The 17740-nt window shown below is 49.4% G+C and overlaps 1 protein-coding gene across 1 annotated transcript in view; it reads left to right on the top strand.

The window, feature by feature from the left end:
- The first annotated feature begins 13075 nt into the window (after positions 1–13075).
- Positions 13076–17740, top strand: part of TNKS (tankyrase) — a 700580-nt gene continuing 695915 nt past the window's right edge. The window contains exon 1 of the mRNA XM_086961923.1: positions 13076–13595. Coding sequence (XP_086818049.1) covers positions 13136–13595 — 460 coding nt within the window. The 5' untranslated portion in view covers positions 13076–13135. The remainder of the gene's footprint in view (positions 13596–17740) is intronic.

The following is a 17740-nucleotide window of genomic DNA, read 5'->3' on the forward strand; positions in this document are numbered from 1 at the left end:
TCAGGGAAACGTGTGGCATAGTCGACCAGAACTAGTGCGTACCTACACCCGGTCTTAGAGGGAAGAAGGGGGCCTATTAGGTCCATGCCCACCCTGCTGAAGGGGACATCGATGAGGGGGAGGGGTTGTAGAGGTGCTCAAGGAGGTCGATAACGGCTGTTCTTCTGGCATACCAGGCACTCCCGACAATACAGTTTTATTTCTTGATACACCCCCGGCCAGTAGAATCTTTCGAGGATAGTTTGTCCTGTTTTTTCATCACCAAAGTGGCCCCCCAACAGATGGCTGTGGGCCAGGAACATCACCTTGTCCTGGAACAGACCGGGGATTACCAACTGGGAGGACTGTTGAGGTCTGCCCTTTCTATACAACAGTCCATTCCGTTTAAAGAAATAAGGACCTACTTGGAGAGGGTCCTCGTTCTCTAGGGCACGAGCCCATGAGTTCTGTAGTACAGGATCTACTTGTTGGGCAGCGCGGAATTCCCTATCGGTCTCCCATGGATGGTCGTCCAGCTGTACAGGATTGGCAGTAGTGTGCCTTCTTTTCTCTTTCTTTTTTTGGCTCTTGGTTTTGTGTGGTTTAGTAGGCACCTCCGGGGACATACCGATTTGGGGAAATGGCGCTTCCGCCCACCATTTTTCCAGGGAGTTGGTTGTTTCTTGGAGGAGGTGTGGAAGCCCGCTGTAATCACTACCCAGTATCACTTGTTCCGGTAGATTGGGTATTAGGCCGACTGTCAGTAGGCTCCCTTGGTCGGTAGGATGTTCAACCCGCACCTTGGCAGTGGGATAGCATTAGGTATCACCATGCACGCATTGTATGGCTACCGTCCCGGTCACAGGTCCTATGGCGTTCGGCAACTCCTGGGGCGAAGTATGCTTTGTCGGCATCCTGCGTCGGCGAGAGCCCGTAAAGGATGTCCGTCGATTCTTACTGGACAGTGAAAACGGGGAGGGCCTGCTTCGGAGGTAACACAAACAAAGTTGCGAGCTAGTCCTACCTCCATTGGTTCTTCCTTCTGCGGGCATACCCGGGCAATATGTCCATAGCACCCACAATGATAACACTGAGGTCCGGAAGGTGTTGGTCGGGGTGGAACCGGGTAGGGAAAAAGGGGAACGGGGTCTGGTTTCTTGGGTAAGGATGGTCTTTGTGCTCGGATGTGACTGATATGTTGGGCTCGGGTGGGTGTTCTTCTTTCGCCTTCTGAATGTCCTGTGCTCGACTAAACGCACTAGCGATTTCCACCGCGCTTTCCAACGTCAGGCGGGCATGTTGTCGTACCCATTTCTGGGTGGAGGGGTGTAACGAGGCCAAGAATTGTTCTAGATATATCTTCGCCAGGATGTCCTCCTTAGAGGAGGTGGCAGGTTTTAACCATTGGTTCGCCAGGTCTTGGATACGGAATGATAGAGCCCGGGAGTTCTCCTGTGGTCCTTCTTTTGCTTGCCTTAGACGTATCCTATAGGTTTCATCGTCGATCCCTAGACGCTCCAGGATACAGGTCTTTATATCATTATACGGGGTTTGTCCTTGTACGTTGGCCTGTTGATAGGCCGCTTGCAGTTCTCCGGTCAGTAGGGGACCTAGATAGTGACCCCAGTGGTCGGATGGCCATGCAGTGGCTTGGGCCAGACGCTCAAAATTCGTGAAGAAGTCCGGGTCCTCTCCCGGGACATACTTCTGTAGGACCACCAACGGAAGAGAGGTACTGATCGCTGCTGTCCCAAAACATCGGTAAGTCTCCCCATAGCCTGGTCTTGTGCTGAGCCCTGGCCCTTCAGGACGTCATGTAACTGTCCCCGATCGTCCTCGGTGGTTCTGAGGAATTGTTCCATCAACTTCCCCATCTGCTCCTGGGTTTCAGCCAGCTTTTTCACTGCCGCCTCCATGCTTCCGGTGTATCTCACTTCTGACACCACCTGTGGGCTAGGGGTTCGGGCGGACCGGAATAACAGGCGTGGAGGCCGGATATAGTGGGCTATCTCGTAGCTTGTTTTATTGTTGTACAGAAATTCAGGGATGTGGGAGGGAAAGAAGCAGGGGTTGAGGATGTGGTAATGTTCCTGGATGTAGAGCTGTCAGGAGAGGGAAGGTCCGGGAATGGTTCTGTAGGCTTGGACGTGTCCGGTGTTCCTCTGAGGTATGTGGAGAGAGAGAAAAACAGGGCGATTAGTCCTCAATGCAGTACTGTCTGAGTACTGTCACCGACACCAGGGTTGTGTGAGGGACGAAGCGAGCGTGAGGAATGGGATGGTAGGGTTAGATACGGGAACACGTAAGAAAGGGAGGGAAGAGGGTGAAAGTGATGATGGTTCAAGTGAGGGGTTCTCTAAACTACCGGGCTCTTGACGTGGTCTATAATACAAATATACAGTGCACTTAATGTTCAGCAATGTGAGGGGACACTCTATCTACACGTATATACAAGTCCACCTGGGAGCCAGGAGACAGGGTACTCACATGCCCAGCCGCAACTCTCCCGTGAGTTGCGGCCGCTCTCCAACCACCTCCTGGGGACTCCACCAGTCTTCGGTCCAAACGTCCTCGTCCTCGTCTCCGGTCTTCTCTTCTCCGTCACACCTGCTTACTCCGTTCTCCAACTCAGGTTCTCCGCACGCTGTCTCCTGCCACGAGTTCGCCACCTTGAACGCTCTCTCCTCGCTTCTGTCGGCTTTTCTGTGTTCCGGGTCCGGGTCGAGGGCGGGACTTCCGGGGTCAGAACAGGGTGTTTCCGGTCTCCGGTCTGTCGTGATAGGTTCCTGCAAGGGAAGAGAAAGGGGAGGAGACCGTGTTGCCAGGGACGCAGTATGGTCGGGTTTAGAGACCAGAGAATTAGTGCTGAGCCACCGCTCAAGGGAGGTAGGGGACATTTCCGTTCCACAATGATGCTCGAGACGCATATCCGGCGCGTATAACGGCAATTTCTGAGCTAACTTCCCGATCCTCTGCCAAGCCGAAACCCTAGCATCAACCGCGTTGATCTCCGATTTCATAGTGCCCCCGTGAGTGATGAGTAACCACACTATGTAGCGGAATTGGAGCCGCATCCACCTCCTCCACTGTGACGTGCGGTGTAAATGCGTGCGGTCTATACCAATAGTAAAGATATTGAGCCTGCGCACTAAGGTAGTATGCATAGAAGTTCGGTGCCGCGAAACCCCCCCTCTCGTATCCTTTGGTAAGGACCGACCACTGCACTTGCGCAGCCCTGCCCCCCCACACCAGCCTTAATAGGTGACCACGGAGAGTCTTAAAGAATTCCATATTGAGCACTATCGGCACGTTTACGAACAAGTAAAGAAACCTAGGTAACACAACCATTTTAATTAGAGCAATACGGTCCGCCAGCGACAGTGGCAACAGAATCCAGGTCTCAACCATAGTCTCTAGTTTCGAGCATGCCCTGCCGTAGTTCTCCCTAATCACAACCACGGGGTCCCAATGCACCCACACACCCAGATATTTAACCGGGTCCGTGGACCACATCAGTGGGAATTCCAGTCCTGGCCGTGCAGTCCCGGCTGTTAATGGTATTATATACGACTTCTCCCAATTTATCTGTAGACCGTAAATAAGTCCGAATTTCACATATTCCTGCAACAATTGCGCCACATATCTGGACGGCTCGCGCACAAAAATAACCATATCGTCCGCGCACAGTGATATTGCTACCGGCCAATAATTGAAATTTAATGCAGCCTCCCTGTGCTACTGACGAATGACACAGGCCGGTGGTTCCAAAATGATCGCGAACAGCAAAGGCGAGAGAGGGCATCCCTGTCTAATTCCTCGCTCAATATGCAGTGACTCAGATGTAAGCCCGCCCACTCGTACTCTTGCCGACGGCGCTGTGTACAACGCCTCTATCCATTGGGTAAACATTGGGGGAAACCCCATACGGCGCAGCACCCGATGCATATACTGCCATTCCACTGAGTCGAACGCCTTGGCGGCGTCTAATAGCACCGCCGCAGCTTCCAGAGTGGGTTCTAAGACATGGAACATAGAGAAGAGTGTGCGGAGATTATGCGAGGTGGATCTTTCCGGCACAAATCCCGACTGATCAGGCAATATCAGCCCCTGAAGCAGTGGCTGCAATTTGGTGGCAAGGATCTTTGCCAAAATCTTGGCGTCTATATTTATTAATGACAGCGGGCGGTACGACTCACAGCGATCCACCAGTTTGTCTTTCTTAAGCAAGGTAACAATTAGTGCCTCCCTTAATGACAGGGGAAGCATCCCCACGTCGTATGCCTCCGCATAGACTTCCAGCAGGTGCGGCGCTATCAGGTCCACATATTTCTTATAAAATTCCACAGAGAGCCCATCTGGTCCAGGCGCCTTACCATTTGGTGGCGCCGCTATAGCCGTCCTGCTCATCGATGGGAAGATAAAGATATTTACGCTGCACGTCAGACAACCAAGCGCATGCAATGTCTTCCAGATACTTGTCAAAATCTTCCGCCGGTTGTGAACCCCTCGTGCTACATAAATCCACGTAAAACACACGGAACTGCTCCGTGATATCCTCCTGAGCATAATGCTCGATTACCGCGTCATCTACTATCCTGTCCACGCGTTGCTGTTCGCGACGCTCTCTGATCTTAAATGCCAGGGTGCGGCCTGGTATGCCCGTCTCACCATACCGTCTGGCTGTATGTCTACGAGACAGATATTTAATCTCTGTCTCTGCAAAAGAGTCATAATCCCGAATCAGTTCTTGTATCTGAGCCAGTTTAGTCATCTCAGGCTGACTCGCGTATTCACTTTCTAAATCACGCAGTTCATTTTCTATTCTCTGGAGTTGCTGCCGTATATCTCGGAGTATGCCTGCAGCAGTCCCAATGCACCCCCCTCTGATGGTGACCTTAAAGGCCTCCCAGAGCGTTGCTGCCTGGTCTACAGTTCCCTTATTCAACGCAAAGTATTGAACTATAGCCTCATGGATGGTCTTCTCATACACAGGGTCCATAAGTGCCTCGGAACGCAATCTCCATGTGAACGGGCGATGCAACCCCTTCGGATTTCGCAAGGCCAATCTCACCGGGTTGTGATCTAATAGTGTGCGAGCAAGTAGCACCACCTCATCAATCCATTCCATCAGCTCACCACCAATCAGCCAATAGTCAAGCCTAGACCAACTCCCATGCATAGGTATCGCATGCGTGCCCTCCCTTCTCTGTGGATTTCATACTCTCCAGAAATCATACAGCCCAAACTCTTCCATAGCCCTTATCACTTTCCCAGCGACTCTAGGGGTGCGATGTGTCATAGGGTTCGACTTATCTAACTGCGCATTCAGATAGGTGTTCAAATCTCCGTCACAGACAATTGGTGCAGCCGGCTGATCTCGCAATCGTCCACCTATGCGGTCAACACACACTGGATCATCTGATATCGGTCCATACATATTAATAATGGTGATCAACGCGCCTCACAACTTCCCACACACCATTGCACACCTCCCATCCTCATCCGTATATGTGTGCAACGCCTGGAAGTCTACACCTTTCTTAACCAATATCATCACACCTCTTGCATAATAGGAATACGAGGCAGCCAGGCGGAACCCCGCCCACCTTCCCATCACCCCACATGCCGCAAGCGGAGCAAAATGAGTTTCTTGTAGCAAGGCAAGCTGTATCTCGTGCCTGTTGAGATATGCAAGTACCCATCTCACCTTCTTTGGGGAATTGAGGCCTCGTACATTCCAGGTTAACATTACACATTTATCTGCCATCAAACAATGGGAATTTCAATTATTACAATTCGCGCAACAGAACCCTAAGGGGCGCAGCAAAAGCAACTGTGGAACAACACAGGCATTACAATAACATCACATCCCAGCATGTACAATTTACTGGACTCAGTACCCAAAAAATACCAAACATAGAGACATTTCCCATACCCAACCGCCCCCCCAACTCCCACTCCAACCTCCCAATCAGGTCAAGACCAGTACCCCCTCCCCCTCCCTCAATACTGCAACCATTTGGGTGATACCCTCTCGGGAAGAGGCACAGCAGCGTGTACACGCACCGAGGTGCGGCCGCCGGAACTATATCTATGGCACACCTGTCAGGCCCCAAGCAAAAAGACATTATAAACAACATATTGCAAACCCCCACCCCGAAACACACAAAGAAGCATTAAATAGGACAGGCAACTGCACCTCCCCCCCAGCCTCAACCCCGCAACTGACTTGAAACGTCTCGACACAGGCGAGACCCGTGTGGACACACTAGAATGGGCACACAAATGGGCTTATGCAGTATCCTGTCTCTAGTCTGCATCGTCAAGCCCCGATACTGCCTGTTTATCCTCCGCCTGTTGTCATCGCGGCTTCAACTTGCAGATATGTTTCGTGAACTTCAGTGCAGATTTTGCATCTGTAAAAAAGTGGGACTGTTCCTCATGAGTGACTTTTAGCTTTGCCGGATATAGCATGGCATATGGCACCGCCGCCTCTCTCAACAGCATTTTCACCAGCACAAACTCCCGACGCACGGATTACACAGCTGTTGTGTAATCCGGAAAAAATGATAGAGTGTCTCCCTTATACAATACCGGCTCCTTCGCCCTTGTCTCTCTCAGGATAGCGTCCCTATCAGCATAGATAAGCAATCGTGCAATTATCGGATGCGGTGCGGCTCCTTGCTTGGGCCTGGGCCCCAGGGATCTATGCGCTCTTTCCACTATCATCACACTGGACAGTGCGGGCCCAAAGAGCTCGCACAACATTCCATCAATGAAGGGCTCCATTTTAGAGATGGGAGTGGTCTCCGAAAGGCCAATAATTTGGACGTTATTGCGCCTAGAGCGCGCCTCTAAGTCCTCATTCTTGGCACTGATCACCTTGAGAATTTTTTCCATTTGGAGGATCTGTGTGCGTGCCTCGGCCTGTGCGTCATGTCCGTCAGACACCCGGTTCTCGAGAACATCTAAGCGGTGTTCATGCTTGTCCACTTTCTTTTTCTTGACATCCACTCCGGTCGCTAAGGCATCTATTTTGCTATCTATAGATTTCATCCCTGCGCGCAGCTCTAAAAGTATCGTTCTAGTGTCTTCTTCCGCATCGTCTGGGAGACTCGAAGCACCCCGTTGGTCTCCCTGCTCATTCGACCCGTCTGTGGTGCGTGTCTGTCTTTTATTTTCAAAGGTCAGTTTCACTTATTTAGGCTCCAACTTGCCTATGGCGGATCGCTATTAGAGCCGGCAGTCCGATCGCACCAGCAGGCCAGCCGATAGTGAGCAGCAGTGGAGATCTGTAACACGGCAGTCAGGCCGGTGCCCAGTCACGCCAAGCGTTTCCGTGCGCCTTGTATCGTGTCTCAGTATCTCGATGGTACAGAGATCAAAAGGAGAGCAACTACACTTATTTAGGGTCAGGCATGCCCACGGCAGACCGCCTTTAAGGGCCAACAGACCGAGAACCCAAGCAGGCCAGCCAGAAGCAAGCCCCAGTCCAGATCTGCAGCAGAACCAATAGATAACTGCCCAGCCATATGTGGCGCCTCCGTAGGCTCGGTAGGGTGGCCTCACAACTCAATGTCCCGCGAATCCCCAGTAGTGCAAGGATTCTTAGTGCAGGGCCAAAACTCCACTCTTGACGTCACTGCCGCCTCACTCGGCCAGGTTATCTCCTACTAGTTCCTCCAGCATGCACCTCACTCGCCGGACGTTCAGGGCAGTCACTCGGAGCCCAACACAGGCCCTAGCACCGTCCCAGGCCGCTTCGGAGTCCCCCCGCAGCCTCTCGTCCGCCCGCAGCCGTGTCCGGCCCGAGAGCTTGTCGAAATGGCTGACAGGGAACACCCCTCTGGCCCCGAGAACAGCCCAGAACCCGGCTGGTAGCTATGAGCAGCACCGTTTTGGCCGTAGCCCCCCAAGGCCCCGCCACGCAGGTCCCGCCAGGCGCCGCTGCACCTAGTGGGCAACACACCTCGCCAGTCCCACACCGCCTGGCACAGTCGGACCGACCGTCCCCGGCGCCTCACTCACCTTTTCAGCCCCTCTCGTGCCTGGCCCGTCTCTCTCCGCAGCCTTCTAAGCCCTCCGGCCGGTCAGCCTCCTCTCCACGGATCTCTGGACACAGCGATAGTTCGCCAGTTCCACGCCAGACAGCGCAGGTCAGCACGCACCAGTAGGATGGGGTAGCGCCCGCAACCTGCCGGGGCCCTCCGCCTCGGTCAAGCCTGTTCTCCCCGACTGGCCGCAGCACGTCTGCTGGCCGGCCGTCCTGGTCAAGGATCTGTCCGCCAGGGCACTCCGGGCACCCCGATCTTGCCCACAGGCAGCAGCCTCTCGAGGAATCCCCACAGGCGAGGGCGCTCAGACCGCTGGTCACACCGCCGCCATTTTCTGAAGTGCACCGCGGTCCACTGCCTCACGGAGTTCGGGGTGAAAGCACAGCACACCACACCAGCCCTCAACACCGTCTCGAGGCTTGCCACATGCCTCCCTTGGATCGCCGAGGGGTTTTGTTTCGGCTCCCAGCAGGTTTTAAGGATGGTATTAGTCCGGTATTTTGTTCTGGTGCGGGGAGCTCCCCTACGAGGCAGCCATTCCGCTATGCGCCGTAGCCACACCCCAGCACAGTGCAAGCTTTCTTTTTGAAAGAAGCAAAGCAAGCATATCTGCCACCTCCCAGCATAAGAACTTTATGTCAGGACATTTCTAAGCCAGGCGTATGAAATCTGCCTGCTCCCTAAGGCATGTCATGTATCTCTGTGATCGGGAGGGGTCCACTCTTATTCGTCGAGTGGGTGTGGATATAAGAAATTTGATATTGATACGTTTGTGTTTATGATTCATTGAGACCAGTTTGATTTGCATGCAACAGTAGGTCCATTTGGGTGCAGTGATTTCTGTTCCCATATCTCTGGTCCATGCTATCTGGGACGTCCTGGACGTCAGTGTGTGAGGTGGAGCACACCTTATACAGTTGGGACACCCATTTGGTGGAGTCTGCCGCCCATATAATCAGGTTCAGAGGCGGGCAATCTTTAGGGTTTGTCAGGAAACCCAGTCAGGTGGGTCTGGGACATATGTCGCAATCTCAGGTATAAACATTAGTCAGGGGAGGGGTGTTGCCATGTGTAAGCTGCTCTAGTGTCGCAAACTTGTGTTGGGGGTACAGATCTCCCTGTTCCTTCACCCCGCTCTGTGTCAGGGTACACTGCACTAATTTGTCTTTGTAGGTGGTAGCAGCTGATTGTGCAGGAGGGTAATTGCCAGTGAATAAAGTGTGGAATAACCAAGCTGGCGGTTAAATCTGTGCCAGGCCCAGCTGGTTGTTGTTCTTGTAGTTTTTATGAATTGTGAATTTGCTAGAAAAGCCAACTGGGAGCAGGGTTTTAAGCGGTGTATCCCCTGTTTAGTCGCGCACAGGATTTAAGTAAGGAAGTCTGGCATCAGGGTGATCCCAGTGTTTTGCATAGCGGCACTGTGACATTAGGTAATAAAGTTCCAAGTCTGGCATTTCTAGTCCTTCTTTGTTTCCACTCCAGGGAGGACCCGACCTGGCAGTTCGGGCTGGACTGTTCCCATTAGGCGCAGGGTCAAGACTGATTTGCATATGCCTTGGTTCAAACTGAATGGCATGGGGAGCAAAAAAACGATGGATTGAGGCCCAGATCTCTGTACTGGGGTGAATGTATGACATTGTTCTGCATTCTGCCCATCAATTGTTCTTTTTGCGTTGTCACCTCGAGTGGGACAGGTATGCCCAGACGTGAGTCCCGTGCTCACCATGCCACTGGAGTCAAGCTATCCTGACTGATGAGGGGTGAAACCCTGACACCGGTCCAAGGATGCTTGTTTCTAGTCCAGGGAGGACCTGGCCTGGCAGCTTGGGCTGGACTGTTCCCGTTGGGCGCAGGGTCAAGACTGATTTGCATATGGCTGGGTTCAAACTGGAATGGTATGGGGAGGAGAAAAACAATGGATTTAGGCCCAGATCTCTGTACTGGGGTGAATATCTTACATTGTTCTGCATTATGTCCATCAATTGTTCTTTTCGCACTTCTTTGTCATATGGCAATGTTAGTATGTTTTAACTAATGCAGGTTTGTTTTCCAGCCCAGATTAGTTTAATCAAGGAGTTACGAAGAGTATTATAGAAGGTCATGGGGAATGGAATGCGGATATTCATAAACAGGTATTAAAAGTGGGGGAGGACAGCCATCTCAATATTGGCTACCCTGTCTGCAAGTGATGGGGGTAGCTTAATTCAGCCTTCTACCCGCGTCTCCAGCCGTTTCATTACTAGGTCATAGATTTGATGCAATATAGTAACTTTGTTTCAAGTAAGGATTATGCCAAGGTATTGGACTGAGTAGATAACCCAGCCTATAGGGAAGTCTAACTGGATTGGAGTTGCGCAGTCAGATAGGGGAAGGATATCCAAATGATAACGCCGGATTCTTATCTTATCTTTTATCTGACTTTACCAATTTTAAGAATCCTCAGTCAACTGGATCTTTATTATCTGCTAAGATGTGTAAAGGGGGAAAACTCAATGTTACCACATGATCAGCCAACCAATATCTTGTAACTTTAAAGGATCACTGACTCCGAAATCAAATGTTAAGGGATGTATTACAAAGCCAAAAATAACTGAACATACAAACACCTCAACATGAGGTTAAGAGAATAAATAGGCACTAATACAAACATAATCCTACGCAAGAGTCTCATCTGACTCAGAATAAGAAGAATAGTTAATTCTAAAAGCAATCTGGCATGCAATGACTGCTCTAATCTCTATTTTAGTATTCATTAACCTAGAACGGAAAAGCAATTAATCTATCCCTACACTACCGCTAAAGTGACATCCCTACTTAGCATAATTCCCAAGCAAGAGAGAAAAAGGTGTCAGTAGTGAGGACTTCCTCAGAAGTACACTCACTTGCATAGGTAAGTAGCCAAAGCTACAGAGCTCGTTTTAAGATGCTCCTTCTAGCTTCCCCTCTAATCCTCATCTGCTCCACCCTCGGGGGCACTGTCCCTAATACAACACCACAAAACAGTAGAACACACCCTTTACACGCCCCTTTGGATAGGTCTTCTTTCCTGTACTCTTCCATCGAAACCCTGACTTCATCCAGAAACCGTTGATGTGTCCTTGGGTCCCAGGCACCTTCTCCGCTGAAAGTATCATATCTGTATTCCTGTACACTCCCATGGCGGCTTTTCCTACCATCCTAACTCCTAAAATAAAAAGGGTTATTCTGCCTAACGAGATGCGTGCCCTTGCACCTGCAACAAGAAGCATGTAATCAAAGCAACCTTGCACGCACACAAAATCTGCTGACTACTTTTGACTGAGAACCTTCCCAAGGAAAATACATTTCAGGACTGCAATATTCAGCTAACATTAGAAATCACAAACAGGCCTCTCATTGCAAAGCATAGAAAATCATCTAGGCCTTTACACTTTAAACATACATTTCTAAGATCACCTTATAAGCATTGATTTCATTACTCTGCATACATGAATAAGCAAAACTACACGTGCAGACTTTAATATGGTGCAAGTTTTACTCCTAATGCATCACTTTATACGTGAACCAATTCATTATGCATCATCTAAAACACATTTCTGATTAAACACATTGATCTTCATAAATGACATTGTTGCATTTCTATTCGCACTAATATATGCTGCTTTAGTATCACATTTCTAATGACTACACGTTAATACATTCCTTTAAATATGTGGGTGACAACTTGCTGTGATTATGATGCACCCCTACAATTTTCAGAATAACATGACACTCTATCACAAATTTGACCAATTAATGACCAGGACAGGGTGTCATACAAATTGTATTGTTCTGAGAATGATGGCTGAAAGATTGATCAATGGGTTTCTTACAACCAGCAAGATCTCATCGGCATACATGAATAGTAGGAGGCATCACAAATGGAACACCAGACCTCTATGAGAATGACACTGGCATCCCTGTCTGGTACCTCAATGAATTGGTATGGAGTCCATTGATCAAGATGTGAGCAATGTGTTCCATATAAAGGAACTTGATGAGTGCAATGAAGTTGGTGGGGATTCCCACCTTAGATAATATTTGAAAGAGAAAAGTCCACTCTTAGGAATCAAAGGCCTTCTCCGCGTCAAGGATTGCCGCATCCAGCAAGTGTTGGCCTATCTTATTGAACACCTTACTATGGTACAGATGTTGATGGATATGGATCTGTTGGGAACATATCCGGACTGCACAGAAGAGATGGGGTGTTCCATTTGTTAGAAGGAAACCTCCTGTAAGCAACAGCGTAAATAAAGGAGGATGTTTATCCATTGTGGCGTACTTGGTCATACACAGATGATCCCTAGAGGTTGTGCTGGGGCGGCTGATTTACCCAAAATAACTCACGTTTCAACTCATGCAGAGATATTTGAACTCATCAAGATCTTAAAGTGATCTTGGGAGAAAAAACATCCTGTAGGATAGTCCGTTGTCTATGTCAGAACAGGCTCTCTTTCTCATCCCACAACAATCTATTTTTAGGACATTCGCCCAAGAGCTATAACGAGGACCACTGAACAAACTTGCCAGCAAAATAATTGTATTTTGGATACTAATGCTCTAACCCTCCTATTAAGATAGTGTACCTAAGTAATTCGTAATGATGTTCAGGCACAAGTTCAGAACCGAAGTCTTATTTGTGAAGTATTTTTAATTCTAGACTTTCAAATTGAATGTCAGCAGAATACGAGTAAAAAAGGACTTTCAAAACCTAGCCTTCTTAACTGCTAGTCGATATATGAAAATCATTGTATTAGTACTTTTACTGACTATACTACATCATTGTGCAGTCAGTCAAAACAAACAAAAAATTGACCCCACTCTTCGATGCCCGTCACATTCGCTGGAGGAAGGAGTGGGTTGAGGTGGGGAGGAGGAGGAGTTTGAGGCTTGTTGTTCGTCCTTTTTCTCTGTCGGCGCATCGTTGTGTACATAACAACTAGTTGACAGAGAGAAAGTACTAGACTGCGCACAGCCCCGATTGGGCAGCGGATGTGATGCTGTACGTTCACCCGTGTTCCGTGCTTAGGCAGGAAGCGGTCACGGCTGCGTTGCCGCAGTGACAAGTGCTGGGCAGTGGGAAGATGGCGGCGTCTCGTCGCGCTCAGCATCAGCACCACCCGCCGCCCCCAGTGGTACCCCCAGCTGCCCCCGCTGTGCCGCCCTCCCCGCCGCGGAGCCCCAGCCTCTCCCCGCGCCGCGGCTTGGACTCGGAGCCCGAGGGGGAGGCCAGCGGAGCAGCCCCTAGCGCCGTCCTGGTTGGTGCTCCCTGCGTCCCTAGCCTCCCCGATCCCTCTCCTCTGGGGGTCGCCTCAGGCTCTTGCTCGTCTTCCAGCAGTAGCGGCAGTACCAGCGGCCCCTCCTCCGGCTCCAGTCCTGCGGATAGCCCCGCCGAGGCCGCTGGGGTGTCCGGGGCCTTCCGAGAGCTCTTCGAAGCTTGCAGGAATGGGGATGTGTCTCGAGTTAAGCGACTGGTGGACACAAGCAACGTAAATGCCAAGGATATGGCAGGCAGGAAGAGCACCCCTCTGCACTTCGCAGCCGGTAAGAGAAAGATTGATGCATTGACAGGACGGCTCGGCCATTGAGTCTCTTGTCTTATATTTATCATAAATAGCTCCACTTGCGTATTTATTTGTTATCTGCCGGTGTCTCTAGCCTATAGATCACGAAACGTATTCGTCTGTCCAGATGTTGAGATTTTATAATAGATATACCCTGTGTCAACAATGAGGTGGTGTTATTCGTAGCTGTCACTTCTTTGTATTGCATCATTTGTATAGCGTTTGCTACCCCTGTATGGGATGCTGAAAAGCTTGCGTACATGGACAGCATGCTCCGTCCTATCGGGTGTGTTGTTGGAACTAGGTTGTCTTTGTTTTGATTCTGTGTGGGAAATGGTTCCATGCCTTGCGTGATGATCACCGGGGTGTTTTGATCGTGTTATGGGGCGCAGTGCTTAGTAGTGTGAGAGAGATGTGCTAATAATGATTTTCCAGTAGCTGGCCACTTTGAGGTGCTCTGCAGGTCCCTTTATGGTCTTTCTTCGTAGTATAACCCACTTAGCTGGTTAGTGCACTTTGTTGTTCATTTCTGGATATTTTGTTAAACGTTTATAGTCCTGAGCAGGCTAAGGTTGGAGGATCAAATGGTGGCGAAATCTGCTCGGATAGGCTTTGTTAATATAATCTCATATCTGATTGTAAGTGTTAGATGTCAAGAAGCAGTCCCCGTATGAAACTTGTTGGGACCTGCAGTGGTAGATTAAATTAAAGTCCTCCGTTGGTCAGCAGCATGTTACAGTTTTTTTTCATTCTTCCATGTTGAGATTGGTTGTCACTCCTTTACAGATGTTAAACAAGCATTTGCAATGCAATAGGTCTCGCATTTGAGAGAGTTTAGGCTATTGGCATTGTAAATGACTGGCTTTTATTTATGTTTTGAAAATAAACACATAAATAAAAGGCATTGTCATTTTAACCCCTTAAGTGCTGCCTCGGTGCATTGGCCGATGGCAGCACTACCTCCCCAGTGCTGCGCACGACCATTGGACGTCCATTCAGCACTAGTTCCAATGGACAGCACAGCACTGGGGAGGAATGTTTAATAGCATCTATGAGGTTAAATGCCAATAGCTCAAACTCTCGTTAATGCGAGACCGAATGCATTTTGTTGTAAAGTATACTACGCATTTCAAAGATGCGTCCGCTATTGTCCCAGGCTGCTTGGAAAGTGAAAGTACGCATGACAAGCTGAATGTTGTTGTTGTTATTATTATTATTATTATTATTATTATTTAAAATTTTATATAGCGCGCAGTTACCCTGGGGCATCCCAGCGCTTATCAGGACACCAACAGATAGAAACAGTCAGTCAGGTGCAATCAAGCAGGGAACAAATGTGTTTTCAGACATTTGCGAAAGCGCAAAGTGCAGGTCTCAGCGCGCAGTTTTAAAGGTAGGGAATTCCACAGCCTCGCTGTTTTTACCGAGAATCTTCTCCCGCCCGTGCGTGCCCTCTTTACTCTGGGGACTAGGAGGAGGTGTTTCTGGTCAGAACGCAACGTTCTTTTTGCTTTGTATGGCACTGCTAGATTTCTCAGAATAGGGGGTCCTGTCCCCTGGAGAATTTTGTGGGCTGTACAGAGTGCCTTAAATTTTACTCTCTCCCGCACTGGGAGCCAGTGCAGTGCCTTTAGGGCAGGTCTAGCTGACTGGGTTCTGGGGGTACCCATGAGCAGTCTGGCCGCCGCATTTTGGACCTGCTGAAGTTTGTTGAAGGTGGATACGGGGGCACCCAGAAAGATGGCATTGCTATTATCGAGTCGCGATGTTATCAGCCCCTGAATCAACAGCTTCCTAGATGGAAAAGGAAGGAGAGGGAAGATTTTGCGGGCTGACCGTAACAGGGCGAAACAAACTCCTGCCGTTTTTTTAGCTTGGGTCCTGAACGAGAGATCTTGTTCCAACCAGACCCCCAAGCTCTTAATCTCCTCTTTCGTACTAGGGAGATGGCCCATGCAACTAGGCCAGCTGGTCAATGGGAGTGAGGGGATTTTATTCCCTAGCAACATTATCTCTGTCTTAGAGCCATTCAGCTTAAGAGCTGATTCATCCATCCAGGTATGGACTTCCGACAGGCATGAGTGCAGCAAATCGGGGTTCTCTACCAGTTGTGATAAGGCAACCACTAACTGCGTATCATCAGCATAGCTGATGATCTTGATGTTAGAAGGGGCCACCACATCCTCCAGGGGGTCCATATATACATTGAACACTGTAGGGCTAAGAGAGGAGCCCTGTGGCAACCCCCACTGGAGGGGGATAGATGTAGTCCGATTGCTGCCTTCCCAAACCTGATATGAGCGGCCGTCGAGAAATGACCTAAGCCACTTCAGAGCGGCCCCTGCCACACCCACCTCTGACAGTCGCTGAATCAGCACCTGATGATTAACGGTGTCAAACGCCGCACTAAGGTCCAGGAGGATCACTGCCACTGATCCTCCTGAGTCCATAATGCGTCTGGATTGTTCTACGACTGCCAGGAGGGCAGTGTCAGTGCTCTGGCCTGGACGGAATCCGGTCTGCGAGTCTCGGAGCAGTCCATTCGACTCCAAGAAACCGGACAGTTGATAATTCGCTAGCCTTTCAGCAATTTTGTCGAGACCTGGCAGCAGAGATATAGGCCTAAAATTTGCCAATTCCGCCGTGTCCAAGTTTTTTTTTATTTTTAAAAGTGCCTTGACCACTGCTGTTTTCCACCAAGCCCTGGGAAAAAGAAGCGTTCATCAAATCAGTGATAGGAGTCACAATGGAGGGTGCTACTTGCCTTAAAAATTTCATGGGGACTGGATCCATAGGGGAGCCACTTTTCATAGATCCAAGGGCTTTCAGTACTTCGGCCTCTGAAACTGGGCCGAAAGTATCTAGATAGGTAAATAACTCTCTAGGCTGAGTTAAGGAGTTCTTTTGCTGAGTCTGCTGAGGTCGTATAGTCTGAGGCAGGGAACTAAGTATCTTTTCTATGTTTGTGTGCCAAAGAAGTCTGCCAGCTCCTTACACTTCTATATATCATGTGTGGCCACAGGTTCGGGAACTTTAAGGAGTTCTTGCACCACTTTGAAAGTTTCCTGGATGAGCTAGAGGCAGATCTTATGCGCTCCTCAAAAAATTCTAGCTACACGATATTCCTCTCGCCTATTTGTCTCCAATTTCTTTCTCCATGCCCTCTCCAACTTTTTACATCCTTTCTTGAGCAAGCGAAGCTCGGCAGTGTACCAGGGAGCGGATCCGATTCTTTTCTCCCTCTTTTGCACTCTCTTTTTAGGAATGAGGGCATCAAGAGAGGCGGTCAACCGTTGGTTAAAATTCACATCTCCTTTAATCGGGTCTGACTCGGGAGAGGGAAGCGAGTCTACCAATTTAGAGGTCCAGTCATTGATCGATAATCTGGACCAGGCTCTGTCCACCAGGAAAACCTGATGGGCGGATGTAGGGAAAGCCCTTTGTATCTGCCGTAGGACAAACCTCGTTATAGCAGTAGGACAAACCTCGTTATAGAAAATAGTGCTGGCAGACTAAATAAAGCGTCCAGTGTAACAACAGAAGTAAGAGCCCGTCCTCATTGGAAGTTACAAATAGACAAGACGGTACTAAGGAGGGATTACCAAGCCTATTAACAAATCAGAAGCCAGCATTTATTTAGGACAATGACAAATATGGGTGGACAGTGGGCGGGCTTCAAGTCCATACTTGAATACAGCATGCCATGCAGAGCAGCACATGCGGTGCCCAGGCTTGACTTAAAAAGACCTGAAATACACGTAACATTTTTTTATCAAGTTAAAAAGATGTACGGTTTCAGAACAAAACCTGAAAACTACTGAAATCATAGTTTTTAAATTATTTTTTTTTTTTAACTTTCAAGCATGCTGGTCAACATGACTAACAAGTACTGACAAAGCCAATAGTGACCTATGGGATTTGCCAATACTTGTTTTGTAATGGGGTATGGGGCGGACCAACCTAGACTGTGCAAACAACAAGAGGAACATTGGAAGGGGTCAACAGAACTCGAGACGGCGGGGGATCAGCAGGGCCAGGAAGTGGGGATTCGTTAGCAAGACCACAGATAGCAGGGGCAGTGTTGGAGTGCTGAAGAAAACCGGATAGCAGGTCGGGGGGGTCTGC

The sequence above is a fragment of the Lissotriton vulgaris genome, chromosome 3_1, assembly GCF_964263255.1.
Source record: "Lissotriton vulgaris chromosome 3_1, aLisVul1.2, whole genome shotgun sequence".
Taxonomy (NCBI): domain Eukaryota; kingdom Metazoa; phylum Chordata; class Amphibia; order Caudata; family Salamandridae; genus Lissotriton; species Lissotriton vulgaris.